The sequence below is a fragment of the Pezoporus flaviventris genome, unplaced genomic scaffold (assembly GCF_033815535.1).
Source record: "Pezoporus flaviventris isolate CSIRO_AGI_PZ_B2104156 unplaced genomic scaffold, CSIRO_AGI_Pfla_v1 ptg000003l, whole genome shotgun sequence".
NCBI lineage: Eukaryota > Metazoa > Chordata > Aves > Psittaciformes > Psittacidae > Pezoporus > Pezoporus flaviventris.
This window is the reverse complement of record NW_026892551.1, coordinates 9,006,681-9,028,925: the sequence shown is the minus strand read 5'-3', so window position 1 is coordinate 9,028,925 and position 22,245 is coordinate 9,006,681. Positions and strand designations below refer to the sequence as shown.

The 22,245-nt window shown below is 44.2% G+C and overlaps 2 protein-coding genes across 3 annotated transcripts in view; one reads left to right on the top strand and one right to left on the bottom strand.

Annotated features, from left to right (window-relative positions):
- Positions 1–8,689: 8,689 nt before the first annotated feature.
- On the bottom strand, positions 8,690–10,989 carry KCTD12 (potassium channel tetramerization domain containing 12). The gene has a single exon (XM_061445252.1). The coding sequence runs from the start codon at positions 10,687–10,689 to the stop codon at positions 9,688–9,690; it is 1,002 nt and encodes a 333-aa protein (XP_061301236.1). The 5' UTR covers positions 10,690–10,989; the 3' UTR covers positions 8,690–9,687.
- A 148-nt stretch (positions 10,990–11,137) lies between these two features.
- The window catches only part of ACOD1 (aconitate decarboxylase 1), a 35,569-nt gene continuing 24,461 nt past the window's right edge, over positions 11,138–22,245 (top strand). Inside the window, exon 1 of one of the 2 annotated variants that reach the window (XM_061445249.1) lies at positions 11,138–13,067. The gene's annotated coding sequence lies outside the window, so the exon portion shown is untranslated. Of the gene's footprint in view, positions 13,068–15,958; positions 17,647–22,245 lie in introns of those variants that run through there. The other variant, XM_061445251.1, reaches the window with a different exon arrangement.

Sequence of the window (22,245 nt, the reverse complement as noted above, 5' to 3'; positions counted from 1 at the left end):
GGGACAAGCACGGTCATCCACCAGCCTGCAGCTCTGCCCAAGTGCAGAGCGAGGCTGATGCAGGTTGGCCATCGCGCTTTGTGCGGTGATCCCAACATAGCTGGCTCAGCTGAGCTGAGCAAACCCATCCAAGGGATGTGCCTTTCAGAGCCAGGGTAGCAGTTGGGCAGGGAGGTCCTTGCCCCCTGCTAACTTGCACATTGCCATTGTAGGTGCCTCCTGTCACTCCCTAGAGTGAACAGCTCTAGAGCTGTTCCACGGAGAGAAGGTAAAACTACCTAGCTTTGCTGGGTTCAAGTTTGTCATGGTGTCACCTGTCTAACTATACTATTGAACGGAAAGGTTGCCAGGCTTTTCAGGGGACACCAGGAAGCAAAGAGCAACCTGTGAAGAGGGGAGTTACAGGCAAATCCATCAGTAAGAACAGAAGGCTGGCAACCGAGCTATCAGGGGTGGGCAACTGAGGGAATCCAAGCAGGGGAAGAAGAAAGAGGCACCCGGGTATGTAGCAGACCCTGTTTTCCATCTTTCAAAGCTCTGAGTATAGGAAACATCCCTGAGGCTCATAGGATGGTCCTAGACTGGAGGCATGCACATGCCCTTGGTGGAACATGAATGTCAGGTGCCTCTCTCCTGTGCTAGAAATGACCCCTTTTACAGCAAAATAAACAGGGGTCAAGTCCCGCCTGCTCCTGTCCTCATGGCTTCATCAGCACTTTGTGACTCTGCCCTTGTAGGCGCCCATTTACTGCTTGGATTCCCCGGATGAGCTCTGCCACCAGCACCACCTCAGCAGCATTGAGGACAGCATCACTGTGTCCTTCTGCTCTGGATGGAAGGCTCTACCAGCTCGCCCCAGGGCCAGAGCACCTCCCTCAGACCCGTCTCAGCCCTTGCAGGAGGCCTTGCTGGCTCACTCCTCGGCTCCACGAGCAAATGCCCACCCGCTGGCACCTCCCCAGGTGGGGAGCTGGCCTCTGGACTCCATCTACACATGGCCATAAAGATCATTTGAGCAGGATAGAGGACACAGCACTTATGCTGGCCCACATGTTTACTACGTTCATTACTACTATGTTCATTGCTGTGTTTGTTACTGGTATTTATTACTGTGTTTATTTTATGTGAAATAAAATTTAAGTTTGTGTGAAATTTCACCCTGGTCCCGTCAGTCTGCAGGAGCCGTGACTTTCCGTTTGTGAATACTGCAGTTGTAAGGGAGCTGTCCTTGAGGCCTGAATTTTCCTGAGGCCTTCAGACTCCTGAAGGAGTTAGCCAATGTCATAGCAGGATCCCTCTCAATCGTACACCAAAGGGAGTATACTTGGGAGCCTGGGGGAGTCCCTGCTGGCTGGAAGCTAGCCAACCTTCATCCAGTTTATCAGAAAGGCATGAGGGGAGACCCAGGAAATGACAAGACTCTTAGACTAACCTCTGTTTCACAGTAAAGAGAAGATCATCTGGGTGCTACTGAAAGGCATTTTAAAGGACAATGCAGTCATGAGGCACAGTTCACAAAGGAAAAGTCCTACTGAACTAATTTGATATCCTTCTCTGGTAAGGTCACTTGCCTGGTGGACCTCAGGAAAGCAGAGGATGGTGTTGTTCTGGATTTTTTTAAAGCTTCTGACACTGTCCCTCACATTAGCCTTCTGGGCAGGTTGCGCAGCTGTGAAAAGAACAAGACCCCGGAGTTCTGGGTGAAGAACTGGCTGCACAGGAGCACTCCAAGGGTTATAGCGAATGGATCTACACCAGGTTGGCAGCCAGTCCCCAGCGGTGTTCCTCAGGGATCAGTTCAAGGGCCAGTTCTCCATATTTTAGTCAATTATCAGGATGCAGGAGTTGAACGCACCACAAGTAAGTTTGCTGATGAAGTTAAAATGGAGGGAAACTCTGGTCTGCAGAACTTCAGAGCTCTTGAACACACTTAGAAACTCCTGGCAGGAGTCGTGCATATACAGAAACAAGGATGAATGATTATTTGTGGTCCTGTTCTCATTCTAACATAGCTCTGGCTGACTTGAGCCCAGGTCTGGGCTGCCCAGTATAACAGAGAAATGGGTGTAGAGAGGGGAGGCCTCCGGGGCCCCTGGGTTCCAGAACCGAGGTCACCGTGGTGTTCGTTCTAATCCACGGCTGGCCCAGCAACGGCCCCAGTGCCTGCAGGGACAGTGCTGTGCTCACAGCACCAGTGGCAATGGGGGTGCCGGTCTCCTGTAGCGGAGCACTCCTGCTCTGTGTGTTTTACACATGCGTTTACAAGAGACTCTTCTCACAGCTCTGCCAGGATGGGACGGTGGTTCTGTTACTGCGGGTCCAGGTGGGTTCCCCCACAGCTCAGGGGTGCACCAGCACAGCCGGGCCCTGCAGCAGCCACCTTGCTCATGCCTGACGCTGTCTGTTCTGCAGGGACGACCCTGGACACGAGCAGCAATGTTACCCTGACCCGGTGCTGCCTGAGACACTGCTGCAGGAGTGACTGAGGGTGGCCCAGAGTCATGGACAGAAGAAGAAGAGGGACCTCCTCCTCTTCAGGGACACCATGGTCATCGCCAAGACCAAGTAAAACTGCAGGGCCCAGCTGCCTTTCCTCCCAAGCCCTGGCCCTGGCACCAGGGCACCAGAGCAGGAACAGCCAAGGAGCAGCCCCAGGCTCCCCAGCACCCTGGTGCTGGATGCACCCGTGGCTGTGTCCACGGCAGGCGGGCGCCAGAGGGGAGCCAGCGGGCTCGGCCACCTCCAGCTCACTCCCTGCCACTCCTCTCTGCACAGGCGCCCGCTGCTGTGCCTGGCCCTGGGCGTGCTCCAGGTGCTGAGCGGCGGGAAGCTGTCATCCGGGTATGCTGCCGGGGAGGAGGAAGAAGGGAAGAGCAGCAGCTTCCTTGTCTTCATGTGGCCCTGCGGATCCTGCATTGTCACCTTCTAGTGAGTCTCGGTGCTACATCCCACCAGAGGGGCGAGCAGCTCCTCTGTCCTGTCCCATCGGGCATTATCCTGACCCTGTGGCTGTCCCAATGTGGCAGGGCTGTGCCAGCACCTGCCTCTGCGCACAGGCTGGGGCACACACAAACAGGGTATGTTTGTTTCTATTATTTATTACTATTATTTATTAATACGTTTATTACTCTATTACCCTATTACTATGTCTTTTTAAAACAAATTTTAGGATATAGTTTATGAAACACATCATAGGATAGTAGTTATTTCATACTGTTTGAGTATACACTTCATAGGATCATAGAATAGTTAGGGTTACAATAGGATAGGTAGTGTTGGAAAGGACTTCCCGTAATTTCATTTTATGTCACAAGACTACTCTTAGAGTGACTTTTCACCTATATTAATAAAAAAGCAGAAAGAATTACAGAAGTCCTATCTCTCTACCTTGGCATCTGCATCCTGCAGAATGCAAAATGCAAAAGAAAGTATACTGAGTCCATGGATTAGGAAAGAAATGACAGAAAGACATTTATGAATGCAGATAGATACTGACACAAAACAAAACAAAAAAAGAGAAACCACAGACAAAAATTAAAAAATAGACACACAAACATTGCTCCTCCCCCCCCCCCAAAAAAAAAAAACAAACAAAAAAACCAACAACCTAAATCCTTTTTTACAACTGCTCATTCTGGGCACAGAGATGCTGAACAAAAAACAAACAAACAAACAAACAAAAAGTAAACCCAAACAATAACAACAAAAAAAAATCCTTCAGATCCCTCTGCACTCAAAAGGGAGAAATACCAGCTCTCAAGATCTTAGTGTGATCTACCACAGATGTCCCAGTCCATACTGTGATACTTTATAAACAAAGACTATTTAAATGCCATTGGGAAATGATAGCAGGCATCCCAGTCATCTGCAAATAAAGCTGTCTCAAATCTGAGAACCAACAGAGTGATTTGGTTGTAATAGGGCAGAGTGACTGATAAACCCTTGCATTTGCTGGAATACATTGTACACACCGCCTGCAGTTCTTAGCATTTCTTCACATGGATTATGCCTTCCTGAATTTTCTTCCCATTTACACACAGAAATAAAGTGTCAAATGTGTATCTGGGCAGTCTCTGTATTTGGATGTGTCCCTTCCCTTTTTATTCCTCTCTCCATCCCTGGGTTTCACTTCTCCCTCTCTGATGTAAGCCTTTTCTTTCTACCAGGAACTGCTCTTTCTCCTAAGAAACCTGAGGAGACACTTGCAACCACGTAAATGTCTTGACAAGGAAAGAACTTGAGTATGTTACTGGTTCTCCTAATCTGAGAAACAAAAAACACTACTTTTGCCCAGAAGGCCAGTGGTTACTATGCTTTCATTCCATACTTCTTTACATTCAGTACCAAAGCCCCAGACCTCTTGGCCATATTGCTGTACCACAGACTCTGTTAGGAGGAGAATCATTTAAAGACTGTAGGGAGCTTCCGTTTATAGAAAGGAGATTATTTTTTGCCACCTGGAAAAGCTAGAACTGGTAAGTTACATGGGAACGGCCACTTAAATCTACCTCGTCTAAAAAGTAGCTGATGAATTAAAAGCTGTTCTCTATTAGCTGGCAATGATAGGAAAGACTCATCTTCCTCAGTGAAAAGAAAACCCCTCAAAATATACAGGATGTTGAGAACAAAGGGTTGAATGAAGTTCCCATGCCCTCACTCCAGTAAGAGGCAGCAAGACAGGGGTAGCTGAGGGAGAGTGGACCATTAGGCCCTCTAGGTGGTCATTCTCAGGTACAATGTGCTGAGATGACTGCATTATGCTAAGAACTGTGTGCCTCATGTATGCACTCAAACTTACAAACAGGTTTAAGACAGGCAGACAAGAAGGGCTGTTGCAGCAAGTCTCAAAGGTGTTCAGGCTACACTTGAAAACACTGCAGAAATTTGGAGGATGGAAATATTGTTAAGACATTCTAGGCCACCCATTTGCTTGGCTGACTGGCCACTGTCACAAAATTAAGTGACTGCTTGCCTCCTCAGTCTGTAGGGATTTAGTGCACTCAGGCTACCCTGTTCTCCTTTGACAAAAGGTTTTATACAGACGGTGCCAGACATTAATTACAGTAATTTGTTGTCAGCCTTGCCTCCTAAGGAAATAAGGCTTATACACTTGCATTGTCCATTTGGGTGGACATCTGTCCCCCCCTAACAACTTCTGAGTTGATAGGTAATTTCAAACACAATCGAAAGCTAAAAAATTTTGCAGATGTTATGTTCTTATGAATTCCATTAATACTGCTGGCAGTGATGGAAAGTGGAAAAGAATCCATAGCTCGCTAAGGGAGAAAGGCAGAATTCAGCTATATCCTTCAGCACAGCAGAAGCTGGCTCTGCCAAAGAGCATGCCATCTTTTGCCTGGTAGACCTGAAGTAAAAGGGATGGGGTTAGCAGAGTTATTGAAGTGGTAGTGTAAAGGAAATGAGACCTAAGCCCTGAAGAAAGGCAGACTCAAAGTTTTGTTGCTCATGGGACAACCTCCCTTATAGTATTGTATGATAACAAAGCCCTCACATACTATCAAGCCATTAAATAAAACGGTTGATTAAACTTTGTTCAGCTGCTTCCTTTTCATTATAACCATGCTACCCAGGAAGGCTCTATTAAATACACAGATGCTTCACACACTTACACTAAAAATTCCTTACTAATTTTCTATGAAATTTACCACTGGTTTATTATAAACTATCAGGTTTGTAATAGTTCACTAGATATCACATAGTACCTAACAAGATCACCCCTTGTTCCTTAATAGAATTGCTAAGTGCATTTCTCTTGGATCATCTATATCCTTTGGTATTAATGTTTCTTTCATTAAATGAGCACTATATCCAATGTTATTATTCTTTGGCTTCATAAAAAGCATTATCATTTTATTTCAAGAATTATTCTGTGCTACTCAAGCTGTTTAATCAGTACCATTTCCTGAGGACTGATTTATATCGACCAGTGCTACAAAAATTCTCAGTGACACTTAAAAGGAAAGTCTGAGCATTATACATTTCTGTTTATCTTGCCACAGGTGCCACTAGAAATCCCTATATGCACAATATTATTTCCTGAATGTTTCTGCTTTACCATATTAATTTGGAGTCTTGATGAAGTTATGAATATGATACTGTGTAAGAGAGAGCAAAGGCAAACAACATTTTTACCAACAGTAAAAAGGACAGCATAAACCACACAACTGAGTTACTATTTAAAGAACAAGAATTTAATTTGGTATGCAGTGTTTTCCTAGGAGGATCTTTATTTCCAGTGTTATACATGTGAAAATAAGAATGAATGTGACTCATTATCTACATGTATAAAAATATAAACATTCTATCAAACATCTGCAAAGTCACTGTTCATGATATGCATCACTAGACCTATGCCTTAGCTTCTAATCAAAAGAGACACTGCCTTTTTTAATAGCACTTGCAAAACCACTGCATTAAATAAGAACATGAAATGAGAACAACAGCTACAAAATGTACACAGGACTCCAGTATTGTGCCTTCAGTTTCCTGTCCTCCTGCATGTCAACAGGTTAGCAGAGTCGTCATGGTTATCCTTTACTTGAGCTCTCAGTAGAAGAGACCAGCAAAACTCAGTGACTTTGCCTTGAGCGTTTTACCTTTAAGAAATTTTACTGAAATTACTGAGCAATGTTTAAGAAAAATATTGTCTTCTGTGGCAAACAATCAAATTACTATTACATTTATGGCAGCATCCTTTTAAGCCTAGATGTAGTGAGTTATCAGTAAATGTAGGGCCCCATTTCCTAATACTAGTAATGCTCAAGAGTTTTTAGCACAAACACAAAGGTTAAAAAATTGTCAGTGTATGGTTTTATTACACCCATTTTCACGTAAAATGTGAGAATTTCTGGGTCATCAGCCAGCAAACAGATAGGCAATCAGTCATCAAAATACAGGAGATCACTGTTTTAGAGATGCATTCAGGTACCTGTAAGTTTAGCTATGATTCACATTCAAGCAAATATGTAATTGATTTCAGTTCTACAAGCTGATATTCAATTTTTCCATAGAAACAGGTATAGGGAACAAGTAAAACATTACGATATTATGTACATAGTGTAATATGCAAATGCTCAGCTAGATATATTATGAAATTCTGTAGCACTAAAATGATTAAAAAACTAAATGATTCGTGTAAAATGTTTATATACTGTGTATATATATATATATATATATATACACACACTAAATCCGAAGTTCAATTTAAAACTGCCCCTATTCATAGGTCCTATGATGGATATAGCAAGCTACCAGATTCTTTAAAAAAAAAAGAAAAAAAGCTATCTAGACCAAATTTGAACACTTCACTGAAAACTGATTTTATATAAAATCTTAAAAAACATACTTCAAAATTACTTAACAGAAACTAGAAAAGGATGGTCATTATTCTCAAGAACGGCATTGTAAAGACCTAGTAGCTGTGATCAATGTCCTTTCACTTGTGGTATAAATGTTAAGCACAAAGAAATCTTTTCAGAGTAAGGCATGGGACAAACAGGTTTCATTCTGTCTTCAGGTATATTGGCCTCTCACTCTTATTGCTCATGTAAGTTGGCAGGTATACGTCTCTCCTTTTAAAAATACTGCAACTATCTACAATACCCATTGCTTCCATATGTGTGTCTTCAATTTAATCAAATTGACAACCAATCTTGACAGTATAAAAAAAAAAAAAAAAAAGCAAACAAAAACCAAACTGGTGATGCGGATTATTTCCAGTTTTATGCATTGTGCATAATGAAAGACCAAGTGGTGAACACAGAGGCTGAGCACTGAAACTCAATACATATGTAGGAATAGCTCTTTTCAAAGGAATTAAGGTTTTAAAAATAAAACCCTACTGTGAAATTCTTTGGTTAGAATACAAGTGCTGGAAGTATTTCTAAATTTGGACTTAGAACAATTTCTTATTTAAGAGTTTTAAAAATATAACTTCAAGCCTTTACTATGTACTGTTAAATCCCTCAACGCTCCAGATACATTTAGGATATTTTTCTGTGAAGGTCTGAAGGAACAGTATAGGATTTTTGATCAAGTTCAGGTTTCAAAGGAAAATTCTTTTGTACCCTAATCTTCATTAATTTATTGAGACTGAGCAGCTTGCTCAATCTTCCCTACCGTAAACCCTACTGCTCAGATCATCTGTTCCAAAGCAAGCTATTGCTGCCTCCTCTGGGAAAGAAAAATGGTTAGATAATGCAAACAAAATACAGCTTGGAAAGGGTAATTTCCTCTGAAGAAACTTGGCGTCACTCTCAGTTTTGTAAGGATGGGGCTTAATTCTTTCTAAGAAGCACTAATTTTGGCCAGGAAGAGGTCTCTTAACTCTCAGCAGTGTCACTGCCCTGGTAGTACTGCCATGAAATCGAAGAAACTGGTTCTAAAAAAGTGGTTTCTGCATCAGTTCTGTTGGCTTCCAAGTTTTACAGCACTAACATGACCAAAACTAACAAGCAGGGTGCTCGTGATTACACTTGGAATGTACATCTGCATTAATTAATTCAATGTACATGATTTTAGCTTCCCAGGAAGCAGGTCCTACCTTCACTCTGGCAAGCCTGGCTTCATCTCACCCCCCTCATTCTGAGGGTACTTAAGGAAATATACATTGGGATTTCTAAGCATGTTATGGCCAGTAACTTCAAGAGAATTTTAAGGACTTCACCCATGAAAATTACGATTCACAAGCACTCTAATTTTTCAAAGCATCGTTGTTTTACCTCTCAAGGAAATATACATGTGTCTCTGAGGACACATTATAGTTCAAATGGTTGATTATCCAGAGAACTTGGCCTTTCATATCAGCCTTATGAACCTGCTTATGCAAGCCCCAGTCCAATTTAAGAACATGGAGAGGGGAGTTCGAAAAGATAGGGAGCAGGCAGGGGAGGTGGATGCAACCAGTCCTGAAGGGCCACATGCATGTGCCTCCTGCAGAATTGCTCATCTCTATAGATGAAGTCTGAGCAGGAGTGCCAACCCCTCACTGGCAGGTATCACTTGAATGTGACAGTCCTTCAGAGACAGGCATCATTTTGATGGGGTGAGAGGATAAAATGGACCACTGTGGGTCCACCCACAAAGGTGAAATCCCACTTAAGGACATGGGGATGAGAAAAAAACAGCCATTTGTCATGCTACCTTCAACAGAAATTGCTGAAAAGCAACTGGAAGGTTCCTCAGCCCCTAAATGGGTGGGTTTTAAAACACTCCACCCTGACAGAGGTATCCCTCAGCTTCTGTGTGCAGACAGGGGCAGGGGCTGGACACACGCACACTTTCCTGGGACAAGTATTTGTGTACTCCCAATACCTCTCCTTCCTCACTACCAACACAGCTACTGGGAGGCATTGGAGGGAAGATGACAGGATGAGCTGGCATACAGAGGTTGAGCAGGGACACGGTAGACAAAAAGGGACATGGTGGCCAAACGAAACATGATGACCTCCTGTCCCTGCGGCCATCAGGAGCTGCGTGTAGGAGTGATGGGGGCTGTGCTGGAGGCTGACCTGCACTTGTGCATGGACGCATGCACCGGGGTGAAGAAAGTGCAGGGGGACACTACCCCCCTCCACGTCCTCCTTCCTCCATGACGGGAGGGGACCATGAGTGTGAGGGTATGCAGGGGCCACCGCCTCATCCCCCCGCCACGGGCTGGGCAAATGCTCAGTCCCGGCAGAAGACATACTCAGTGTAGCTGGTCCAGATCTTATCCTCGGCAGGGCCGCCCTGCTCAGGGCCAAAGGCGCAGGTGCCGGTGGAGGAGCAAGCGGCCATGCGGAAACCGGCCTCGGAGAGACGGTCGAAGGCTTGCTCGAGGAAGTTGAACTTGAGGTAGTAGCGGGCAGTGTAGCGCTCAGGAGGGCGGTCGGGGTCGCGACTCTCATTCAGCGTCTCTCCGAAGACCTCCTTGGCCAGCGCCGTCTTGCCGCAGACTGTGATGCGGGCTACCCGTCGGAACTTTGCGTCTGCCTGCGCCTCCCGCCCTATGGTGTAGGACCCCCGGTAGCCGATGGTGATGTAGCCCGAGCGCCGTCCACCCGCCCCGTCCAGCGACTGCGAGGGCGTGAGCAGCGGTCCGCCCGAGGGGCTGCGGCTGGCGGTGGGAGACGGGGCGGACGCCGAGGCACCGCCACCGCCGCCTCCTTCCAGCGGCTCGGCCTCCAGACAGCCGAGAAGCGGCTGCGGCGGCTGCTCTTCAGCGCAGAGCGAGCCGTCGCGGTGCAGTGCGGCGGGGCGAGCGGCGGCGGCCCGAGCCTGCGCCAGGCGACGGGCCAGGTCCGGCAGCTGGAAGTACTCGGCCTCCCGCTGGAGGCGGCTGCGCTCGGGGAAGTGCTCGGGCAGCACTAGCTGCAGGTCCCGCAAGTAGTCCAGGATGTACCGAAAGAGGAAGCCGTCGCGGTCAAGGAAGAAGCGGCCCTTGCTGTCCCGGGGCAGCTCGCTGGGCTGCTGCTGCGAGAACATGCGCCAGAGCAGCGAGTCTCGCACCGAGACCACGGTGCAGCGCCGCGTCACGTACACCTGCCCTCCCACGTTCAGCTCCACGATCTCGGGGAAGGACGACCAGCCGCCCGCCGCCGCAGGCCCGCTACCAGCCGTCCCGCTCCCTGCCGCCGGCGACACGCCGCCGCCGTTGGGCAGCCCGCGTGCGCTGTCCGCCAGGGCCATACCGGAGCGAGTCCGCCGCCGGCGTAGAGCCGCCGCCCTTTCTCCTCCTCCTCCTCTGGCCGCCTGGGCTCCGGCGGGGCCGCCGCCGTCCGCGAGGGACCTCGCAACCCTCCGCCGCTGCCCGCCGGAGCCTCCCGCCCCGTCTGTCCCCGGAGCCGCGCGGCCGCCGCCAACCCTCTCCCCGCAGCCGCTCTTCTGCCCGATACCGGCCAAGCGCCTCCCTCGGGCTGCGTGCAGAAAGCCCCGGCGGCGGCGGCGGGGCCGAGCTTATGTAGCGCGGCCGCACCTCGCGGGAGGCGGCGGGGGGGGGGGAGCTGGAGGAAGGCAGAGCCGAGTGCACGGGGAGGGGAAGGGGACGGCCCCGCACTGACGCAGGGTCCCCCTTCGTCGTGTGTGACCCCCCCTCCCTCCCAGTCCTCCTTCCCCAGCTGCGGCGGCGATCATCTTCCCACCCGGTGGACGGGCACCGCTGTATGCAGCCGGCGGCGTAAAACCTTGCCCCTTCACCCCCCTCCCGCACCCCTGGGGCTTTCGGCTCGCTGCCTGGCGGCTTCCCAGGGGCGTCTCGTCTTTTCGCAGGCAAGAACCTCCCTCCGCTCGCCCCGAGGTGCGGGAGCGGGAAAGCCGCGAGACACTATTGTCCCGCCCGAGGAGCCGCGCTGAGCCCCCCGCTAGTCTTTCTAAGGCTTGTCCAAACCCTCGCCGAGCGAGACCCCGACGAGGTAGCCGTGTCCCCTCACTCCCGTCCCCTTGACAGGGGATAAACGCTAGCGTGCGGTGCTACCGCACTCGCCTCACCCTGATCCGCCGCCTGTTTCTGGGCTTGCAGAACACTCTCACTACGCAGGTTTTAAGGACCCCATCAAAACTTCTCGCTGACCCGGGACACCCCTTGGTGGCACCGGGAGCTAGCTGCATGCTGGAGTGCCCGCCGTCGGGGCTTGGGGGGAGAGGGGGGCCCCGGAGCGGATGGGGTCCCCTCGGGCTGCCTTGTCAAGCGGCTCTTTGCCGTGAGAGCTCCTCGTGTCTGCGTGAATACGCGTGTAATTGGGTGCTCTTGCAGCTCGGATTTCATTTGGATTAATTAGATAGGGGATCTGCGTGAAATATTAGCACCTATTTAACATGCATTGGCAGAGAGCATTGAAATTACGCTTCAGGCTTGAATTTTATCTACATTTCTGTGTCTCTTTGCAAGTAACAGTGAAGAGCTGCTGCCTCGCAGTACTCAGTTGCTCTCTTCTGGGAGTTCAAGTGTTAGTCTCCTCGAAAGAGCAGCTGAAAGGACAGGAAGGTCTGAGGATTATGAAGGCAACGTCAATGCCTTCCTCTCTGGACTGCCGGCTGCAAACGTCCTAATGCAGTGATCCACGAAGTAGAAATCAAAAGATGCAGAGGCAGGGGGGAAGAAGTCCTTCGAAAATTGAGAAATGGGAGAGTAAGGAAGGGCAAGTTCTCAAGAAGCAAGCTAAGTTTGCCCAAGAGAAGAAGAGGCAAAAGAGGAAGGAAAGGAAAAAGAGGGGGAGTTAAGAAACAGAAGTTTTAAAAAGCAAATGGATGAGAGAAAAAACATGTGTCGAGAGAGAGCTGAGAGGGAGATACTGTGGTCTAAGGAAGGAGATGGGGTGGGGCTTGGGGCATGGGACACTTGGAAATTACAGGAATTTAATCTGATCAGGACTCAAGAGTAGGATAGCGAAGATGCAGAACATTACTTTTTCCATGTGGGAAAGCCAGCTGCCAGGGCTTTGACCACCAAGTGTTTTCAGCTGTGGGAGCAAAATGGAAAATCAGGTTAATCTGATGTTTTGCTGACATTTTGTAACAAGCAGCTTGTTTGTCTCCTTTTTCTATTTATTTTTATTTTTAGGGGAGTAGGAGAGAGGTGAAAACAGCTCTGAAAGATCAGGGAAAATTAAAGTAAACCTCAATGAAGTTGATTTGTTACCCTTTGAAATACCCAAGTCTGTTGCTGTAGAAAAGAAAAAAAAAGGAAAATAATGTGATTTAGCTGCTAGCACAGAGGGAGTCTTTGTTTTCTTCCCTTATACTATTTTAGGTTCAATTCACCAGCCTAAAAGCACACGAAATTTTCACATGGCAGTTTGCTGGTAACAGTTTCATGGAGTTACTTTTACCTCTCAGTCTCTTAATGTGGCATCTCCCCCCACATCACCCTGCTTCTGGCCGTTCTTAGCAAGCAGCCACCTCAAGAGCCTCCCACAGATCCGTATTTTAAACTCTGCTTCCCTAGTGTGGGCTCTCTGTTGAGAGCACAGTGATTAAACTCTGCACCCAGAAGATGAAATCATATAATGTTTGTGCAGGCGCTTATTCACAGCAGAATTTGCACTGGAGTATTTTGTACCTACCAGCAGGTGAGACTTAGAAATGCTCCCATATATATAATATAGATATATATAGATATATATATACACACACATACACATATATATATATGAAGGGATAATTAATTAATCTATTAAACAATTTCTTTAGCATTGAGTATTAAAGTAGGCTAATAAAAACAGCACTAACATATTTATTATGCTTGAACTTTTTATTTGCCCTGAGATTTGTTAGATTTAAGACCAGACTTGATAAAATCTGAGCTTAATGGATCTTCCAGCTCGTGTTTTCAGAAGCTTCACAGGCAAGTAAGTTCATAGAAGCATAGAATCATAGAATAGTTTGGGTTGGAAGGGACCTCAAAGACTGCCTAGCTTCAAGCCCTCTGCTGTGGGCAGGGACACCATCCACTAGACCAGATTGCGGAAAGCCCTGTCCAACCTGGCCTTGAACGCTGCCAGAGATGGGGCAGCTTCTCTGGGCAACCTGTGCCAGTGTCTCACCACTCTCAGAGTAAAGGACTTTTTCCTAATGTCTAATCTAAATCTCCCTTCTTTCATTTTAAAGCCATTCCCCCATGTTCTATCACTTTATAGTCCCTCTCCAGATTTCTTTAGGCACTGGAAGCTGCTCTAAGGTCTTCCTGGAGCCTTCTCCAGGCTGAACAAGCCCAGCTCAGCCTGTCAAGTTATGCTGCTTCTTCAGACACTGGCTCTCCAGAGCTGCACCTCCACCTGCCTGTCAACTAGAGGAGGCCAGATAAGAAGGACCCACCACATTCTCGTGCAGCAGCATGTCCAAAGTCATGCACATTAAGGGCGGTGAGTGAGGGGACGACACAGGACACAGACACACAGCTTTAACAAGCACCTTATTTGGGCCCCTATCCCAGATCTTTCTGTAGTGGTACGAACCGACCCACCCCATTGCAGTGTTCTGTGTGCCAATGTACAAACTGACGTGACCCCCCCGGCCACCGGAACAAGGAGCCTTCTCATAGGAAGATACTGCTCATACAGCCTGTTCAACAGTCCTGGGCAAAGGCCCAGCTTGCACTGTTTGTCTCTGAGATAGCTGTCATTTTCTGGGCTTAAAAACATGCCCAGCACTGAAATAGCTGGTGTGAGCCAACCTCTCTTCAGAAGAATTATCTTCTTTGGGCATCTGACTGCTGCTTTATGCATGTGAGGATACTTCACTTGGCTGCAAGGCTTTGATTATTGTAACTTCTTTCTTTAACAGATTTTTTTCTTCTTTTCACAAAATATTCAACTAACTTCTTCTCTGTTTCCTATCTCTGTTCATTTGGCTGCATTGGTCTCCAGTGAGCACAACTGGACTTCATCTGGGGGTATTATAATGGATATCAACTATTTTTACTTACGTGTCAGTTACCAGATTGTGTAATACAGTCATAATCTCAGTAGTTTATTTTTGTTTTGTCTGGGAGACAATGAAATACTAGTACATGTCACATTCAAGGTTGCCACAAAATGCCTCGTAAGGCATACACTCCTCTCTAAAGGGCACCATCATGACATTTCTGAGCAATAGCTCCTTCAGATAAGACAGTTGCAGTTTGGTGTTTGCTATTAGCTGCCGACCAGAAGTAGCTACGTGTTGATGCATGCTATCTTAATCTGATGGGATCCAACAGTTTTTAGTATTTTGAGAAGTTTACACTGGGTTTTGGGTGTTTGGTTTGGTTGTTTGGTGGGGTGGCTTTTTTGGGGGGGTGGGGGGTTTTGGGTGGTGTTGTGTCAGTATTTATAAACATGTTTCCATCACGATGGGAAGAAGAATGAGCTCCTATTTTGCATTTTGGGCAGCGCACCAACTGGTGCTCCAGGTTTATTCAGGATGGTTTCCTTCACAAACCATAGAGGAAGGGTAACACCTAGTGGGAGTAAACCTACATTGCAATTAAGAAATGCAAAGAGCTCCGAAGATTCTTAATAGAGAGAAAACTATAATTTTTCGGTCATAAAAAGTAGATGTAAACTATTTTATCCCTGTTCTGAACTAAAAATGGTGGTAAGCATTTATTAGTTCTTTTTTCAGTCTGTATTGTATGAAATGGCTTAATATTGCTTAGAAAAATGCCTAATTAGATATGACTGAACTGTTTGAATTTTTAATACTAAATTCAGTGAAATATTTAGCCTCCTGCATAAAACCAAAAACAGGAGTTAGTGATCTAAACTGAACCAGTGGCTGAAATACGCTCTTTTTGGGCTTCACAATCTTGCTTAGAGGGTATAGGAAAAAGAGTACAGTTAGTCCCACAGCAGGGTTTATTGCTGAAGAGTTGGGAACTCTTCACATTTTTGGAGCTTATATGCTCTCTAAAATGTGTGTTCTGTAGGTTTGACTTTGTCAGTCAGTAGCTGGCTATTAGATGAAACCTTTCCCATTTCTGAATGATTGCTCAGGGTGAAATTATCCAGCTCAGCATTATACTGAAGTGATACCAAGTAATGCTGCCAAAAACTTGAATTGTTATTATTCCACCCAAAGCCTAAAGAACTCAACTGCTTCTAAAGAGAGTTATCTTTCCCTGCAAACTCAGTCTCACATGCTGTATATAGCTGGACAACACAAATTCAGAAGTTATAGATTTCCATATTTCATGAGAATTGTAATGAATGTTGTTTTTGAAGTTATATTTGATAATATCTGTTCATAACCTGTATGTTTGTATATGCAGTTGAATATGTCTAGCTGGAACTGCATGTTCTAAGAAGTCCAGCTGCTATGAAAATACGTATGTTCAAGCATGAAAGATACTGAAAAATCATAGAATAATTCAGGTTAAAAGCAGGTCATTGAAGTGCTCAAGCACTTTCCTCCTGCCAGTGTCATACAGACATTGCTCTGAATAATTTTGTGACGGTAATGCTTTGCAGTGCCTGGAGAGGGAAGGAGGAAGGCAGAGAAGTAAGGAGGGAGGGAAGACAGCCATTAGCTGTCTATTCGATGTCCTTGGATGATACAGAGCTGTGACTGAAAAACATAATCAAGTGAGCAATCAGTGAAATTCAGAGCTGTATTAATTTCCTTCAAGCACCTTTGCAAGAATTGGGAGACAAAATGCACCCTCTCAATGTCATGGTGTTGGCAGGTTGTTTCTGCCTCAGTAAAGAAAAGCATTGAAGGGAACACCTTCCACACACATCTTGAGTGTCACTGAATTTGGAGGACACAAGAAAAAAGGCTATGCACCTTATGCCAAATGTACTCCCAGCTCTTTATTTTCAGGTGATATCTAGGAAAATCTGATGCTTGATTTCCTGTTTCCCTTCTTTGGTTCGTTATCAGAAAGTTACAACTCTGTCTGATGCCAAAAAAGCAGAGGACAGATAAGTCACTTTATAATATGTAGCGGTGTGGTATTCTACATGCACAACATGTGAGGTTTTTCTCCTGTGCTAAATTGCTCATAACCCCTGTGGAGCAGTTTTAAATCAGGATTCTTTTTCTGAGCCTTGACTCTGAAATGAATCTTCTGTATCTCTGTGAAACGTTTCATTCACATCTTCAGATCTCCCCTTGGTGATTTTCCTATCTGTGGATAAATAGCATTTTGACCTAGCTTCTACTACAGCAACAACAGAAAGACAACCAGACCTTTGCAAATGTGAGTGGCAACTAGGTTGATCTTCTACATGAATCATCCATGTGGACCAACAACCTTAAAGCCATCTCCTAGAATTTGGCAGTATGAGGATTCAGGAAAGGAGCCTCCTGTTCAGGAAAATGCCGCTCATTATCTAGCCAATTAGGTTGTCAAATACAACCTCTACTCCCACTTATCAGCCTGCTTTCGTGAGGGGTCAGTCAGGCTTCAGAATAGGTTTCAGTGGGGAAAAAGCACATATTTTTTTGGAGGGAGCTAAATCAGAATCTAAGAGCATTGTTTCGCAGAGGAGCATGTTAAGAATTGTCCCTAATACTGTTCCTCTGAGAAGCTAATCACAGTGGTGGTATCATTCCTGAGCAGGAGCTCTCTCCAATAGAAAATGCTTTTTAATGAAATTTTCAAAATTCACTGGTCTTGCTTATACCCTTTTCTTGCAAAAATGTATCTTAACAAATTAATTCAGAATATTGAATGTAATTATTCTTTTCAGCAGAGTGATTCTTCAAAGGTAAAATAGCTAATAATAATGACATTGGTGGTTGTGTGTTTCCAATATATGCATTTGCTTTAGCTGTGACTATTGGAGACATAGTACTCACTAATCTAATACATTTCAAAATCATACCTGTGGTCAGTGAACAGTAATTAATGCATTTGCTTTTTCTTTCTGCCACTATGTACCAATGCAAGCTCTGCCTAACCAGTGTTAACTCTTCAATTTAGATTAAACTAAACAAATGAAATGCAATCATTCATTCTGACAGACTCGTTTGAAAGTTCTCATTGAACTCATTGAATGTTCTGCATTGTTCTCTTTACATCTTTTTTTCTGTTGAGATCAATTTAAAATCTGTTATGTTTAATAGAAGAAATATCAGAATCCTTACCAGGGATGCTTACAGCATCTGTAAAAGTATGAAGGAGGTAAAAGTCTCAGGTGAAAGTCCACAGAAGGCACACTAGTATAGGTAAGTTGGCAACTGATTTTTTTACTACCTCATCTACCTTTCTTCACTACCTAAGAAAACTATGTTTGCACTAGTTTGATTTTTGGTTCTTTTTTTCTCTATGAAGACATAAGCTCATATTCTCAATGGCAAAACTGACTGTATTGGCGTCAAACCCTGCTTGTTTCACAGCCCATGTAAACTAACAGGCAATATTAAACTGTCAAGGAATGGATACCTTCAAGGAATGAATGGCTGCACAACACTTGTATACTGTTGTGAAGTCCCCTACTTGCTCATCTCCCACCAGGGTAGTAGTCCCAAAGGATGCTTTGAATATGGTAGATGTGGTTCTAGTTTTCTACTGGAGCTCGACAGCCAAGTATCTGTCCACCAGTTTTCATAATTTCTTGACACAGACTGGAAGTAAATTAATGAAGTCTCATTACAGACTCAGTGTTCATCTTCCCACCCAGAAGATGAAAAACCATTTATATACACATAAAAGGAGAGACTCTTTATTGTCAAGATACTCAAACTTGTTTCTCCTTTGGCCTCTGAGGACAGATGCTTGTGTGTGGAGGATGCAGCTCCAGAAGCTCTTACTGCTCCAGGCATCCTGGAAAATATCCATTCTGTCAAGACTGTGCCAAAGTACATGTCACCAACAGCTATAACTAGGGTTCATGCCAGTGGGGACATCTGTGAATGAAGGCTGTAATTAATCTTAGCTCCTGCAGGCAGCGTAACACAGCTGTGCAACCCATGCCAGAATGGGATGCTGGACCTCCTATTCACTGATACCCTCCCTGACCTGCCACGTAAATTAATGTGTCATGGAGAATACATTTCTTTTCACTTACTTAGCAGGGGAAATTATTTGCTGCCTGACTGCCAAAAATCTCTGCCTAGAGAGTAAAATAGCAGAAGTCAGCCTCTTCTAGGGCCAAAGTTGAGTTTGCCAGAACAACCCTCATCCTCAGCAGTGTTTCCAGAACCTTTACCCATTATCCACTGCATAACCCAACTTGATTTTCTGCTTGGGCTGAGCCAAGCTTGAAGAAACTTAGAATCAACTTCATTAGGCATAGCTGATGATTCCCCAGCTTCCTGAATTGCTATGCTAATGAGATGTTACTGCCCAAAGTAATGAAAAGCAGCTGTTTCTTACCTGTAAAGAAAAACAGAGTTGCTGTGGTTCATATGGAGGTGAGTTTTATAAGCCTGTCTTCCTTCTTAGGAAAGCTCACTCCACGTATTTTGCTCTTTAGTTGCAGAGGCCTAAATAGGTTTAATTTAATGTGTCTAGAAAATTCTGAATGTGCTTTCCTGTTTCAAGTGTTCACATAGGATTACCAGTCTGCTTTGCAGGAGTTTCCTGTAAGATATCGTCTGTCTACAATATGTGGGGGTTTCAGTCATGTATGTAAATAAAATAATACATTATTACTAAAAATTAACATATTGGCAGAATAAATGAGGGATTTTAAGAACATTTAAGAAGTATATGTATGAAGAGTGCGTTTAGATTTAATGAAGTTTTAATGAAGCAAATGGCTGAAATCACAGACGAATCACAGCCACTTAATTCCAGCTGCCTACAGACTCTTTAAGCCCTCGAGAATACAGGAATTAGATTTTTAAGACTCCCCTCTCTATATACCTGCAAGCTGTTGATAAAATAAAGATTATTTATTATTTGCTTATGAACTAAGCACAGAAATTATATTTTTTTGTATCTGCAATGGCAGGAGTATATGCCATAAAGTTTTGCTAGCCTAGATAAGAGTTATGCCCATGAAAAGGAAATTGCTTGTTTGTTTTTACCCTTTAATTTTTCATGTGTGTTATGTATGGTTTTTGCCAAACTGCCTTTCTCATAAAATGGAAACCTCTCTTCATTATTGTTTGTATTTTTTAACTGAATGCCACAAGTCTAGATTGTATCAGAACTTAGTCCTCTAAATAAAATCCTTTCAAATAAAACAAGCAAAGGAAAATCTATTTATCTCAAGGAGGTTAAATCACATAGAAATAGGTTGAGATTATAGGATGGATCTTAGTGAAGGGGGATTTTATCTGAGAGGCAGCAGATAAGCGTAAGGCCTGCAGTCATAGTGATAAATAGGAAAAGATCTCTTTATAAGTCAAGATGCTGCCTGTGACTGACAGTCTGAGAAAGGAAAAAAATTAAAATTGCCAAGCATAAGGCTTGTTAGAAGAGAAGAAGGGAAGAAATGAAATATGTAGCTAAGAAAAAGCAAAATAAGTACAGAACAATTATTTCTGTATTTTATAAGCCCTGAGGTCCAAATTGTCAGTATTTTAGAGGAGTACAGTAACTATGCAGCCAGGTCTTTAATACTGTATATAGATAATAAATGTGGTTATTCAAATCTGTTTGATAGTGGACTGACTATCAACAGCAAACTGCTCATCAATAACCTACCCAGGTGACTTCCTAACCTCTTTCTCAGCCTCTGTCATTTGCTCGAGGCTGATGTTTCTGTTCCCTTGATTTCTAGAGGAGAAAGATGATGTTTGGATGACTGCCATTTAACAACATGAGATGTACTAGGAGGGCATCTTCCAATTGTTTTCTCCAGGAAAACTCCACTTTCTTCCTTTTTCTGTGCTGGAGCTTTTTTTCCATCATCCAGAGTGAATATATTCAATGCATCTGTTCCAGGTTTTCTTGTTTTGTAGTAGGAAAAAATGTTTGGGAAGCCAGAGGACGTGCTTACATGCAACCCTAAGAGCTGGCATCTCTGCAGGTACGAGAGGACAGATTATCAATAATGCCAAATTAAGTATGCATCATGTGTCCGGAGAAGGAGTCAAGAGTAAGATGGAGTGGAGGAGCAGATGAATGGAATGGAAAGAACAAGGTCTTCTGGTTGCTATACAAAGGAAAAAAAGTATTTGTAGCTATGTTTAGTAACTGTATCACCCACAGAAGCTCTTCAGAAGTGAGGTGAGCACATTCCAGCAATACATATTTGGTAGACAGGTCAGGAAATGTCAAGATAATCCCATCTGTGTGTACAATAATGACTGACACTCTGCAAAACTGACTGTGTAACTACTGCCCAACTAGTTTTTCTCTGCTTCACGTGATTTATTCTTCTGCATAAACCTTTTATTCCCATCCACTGAGCAAAAGTCATTTTTCTGATATTGTGCTTTCTCTGTGAAGAATGAAATTTGGTTTACCAATCTCAGCTGGGTATTGTCAGGAAGCTTATTGAGCATTTAAACCTTATAGATCACACCATCTTAAGCTAACACTGGTTTTGTTCCATTCACCAGTCTTGAATCTTATTTTGAGTGTTCTTGTAGGTTTTAAGCAATACTTTTTTTATATAATATTCCTCTTACCTGGAGCATAAATACTAGGTTCTATAAGAAAATTTATGATGCTGTAAATATTCTTGGTTGAAGACACAAAACCAATTAGCAGTCTTAGCCATGCAATTCCCACTTACATTAATTGGAGCTATTTGGCTAAATCTTGGGGTGAATGATCATTGTAGGACCCTTCCAACTGAAATATTCTGCTCTGGTTTTCTCAACTTTGAGTATCTCAACTCTTGTTATGCAAATCATAAATCCATCCATACTTCTGGCAAATTGCCGCACAGGAAATGCTAATTTAATTCATTAATCCCCACTCCTAAAGCACAAACATCTCTCACCTGAGATAGGTAGTAGGTGGTTTTATGCTCTTTAAAGCACATACTGATACTTTAAAATGTCAGTGAGAGACAATATACTGGTAATGCATATGAAGTCTGTATGTTTTTTCTGCTAACACTGCATGAATAAGCAAATATGAACTAATTTAACCTGTATATTTTTTTCCTAACTTCTGCTTTCCATCCTTGTGAAGTTTGAACTTCATAGTAGCTAGTACCTCAAATTATATTCAGATGATTTCTTGATTTATCTTTTTATTATTTTTTGTGTGTGTCATGAGCTTTAACTAGTCTGGAAGTATCACATTCAATGTCATAATTTGTGTTAGGATTCAGAATAATTTTCTTCAGAAAGGACTCAGTACATTCACAGTGCTTTGGCTGGGCAAATGTCCTAGCCTGATGCATCTAAATGAGGACCCAGTCAAATATGCCACAGCTGGGAAATTCCAGGAACCTGGCTATCCAAGAAGGAATGCTGTTAGTCTCTTTCTTACAGCTGAGAATCATGCCTGGCTGTGGAAATATTCCTTAGCTCAACTCTTGTTCAAACCACATAGTAGAAGCCAACCTGTTTGAATTTGCACCAAAAGGGGAAAGAAATACATTAGCATGCATTTGTCTCAGTTGGCTTTTTTTTCTGACATCCAAAAAACCTTCCAGGCATAAATAAAAATGACTAAAAGCAGTAGTAGAGCAGGGCTTAGGTTCAGGGATTTGAATGACTTATGAGAAAGGACTTTAATAGGTACAAAAAAACGGGCTTACAAAGCAGCATTAATAAACCTCAGGTAGTGCAGCAGTAGGCAGCTTGACTTGCTAAGGAAAGATGATCCTGATTCAAAGCATTGGAAGACAATGTATGAGCTGGTTTAATGCCACACTGTGTGCCAAGTGCTGTTTTTAATGTGAAAAGCAGTTTTCT

Excerpts from the sequence above, each read along its gene's own strand:
- KCTD12 (XM_061445252.1), bottom strand. The coding sequence starts at position 10,689 with ATGGCCCTGGCGGACAGCGCACGCGGGCTGCCCAACGGCGGCGGCGTG.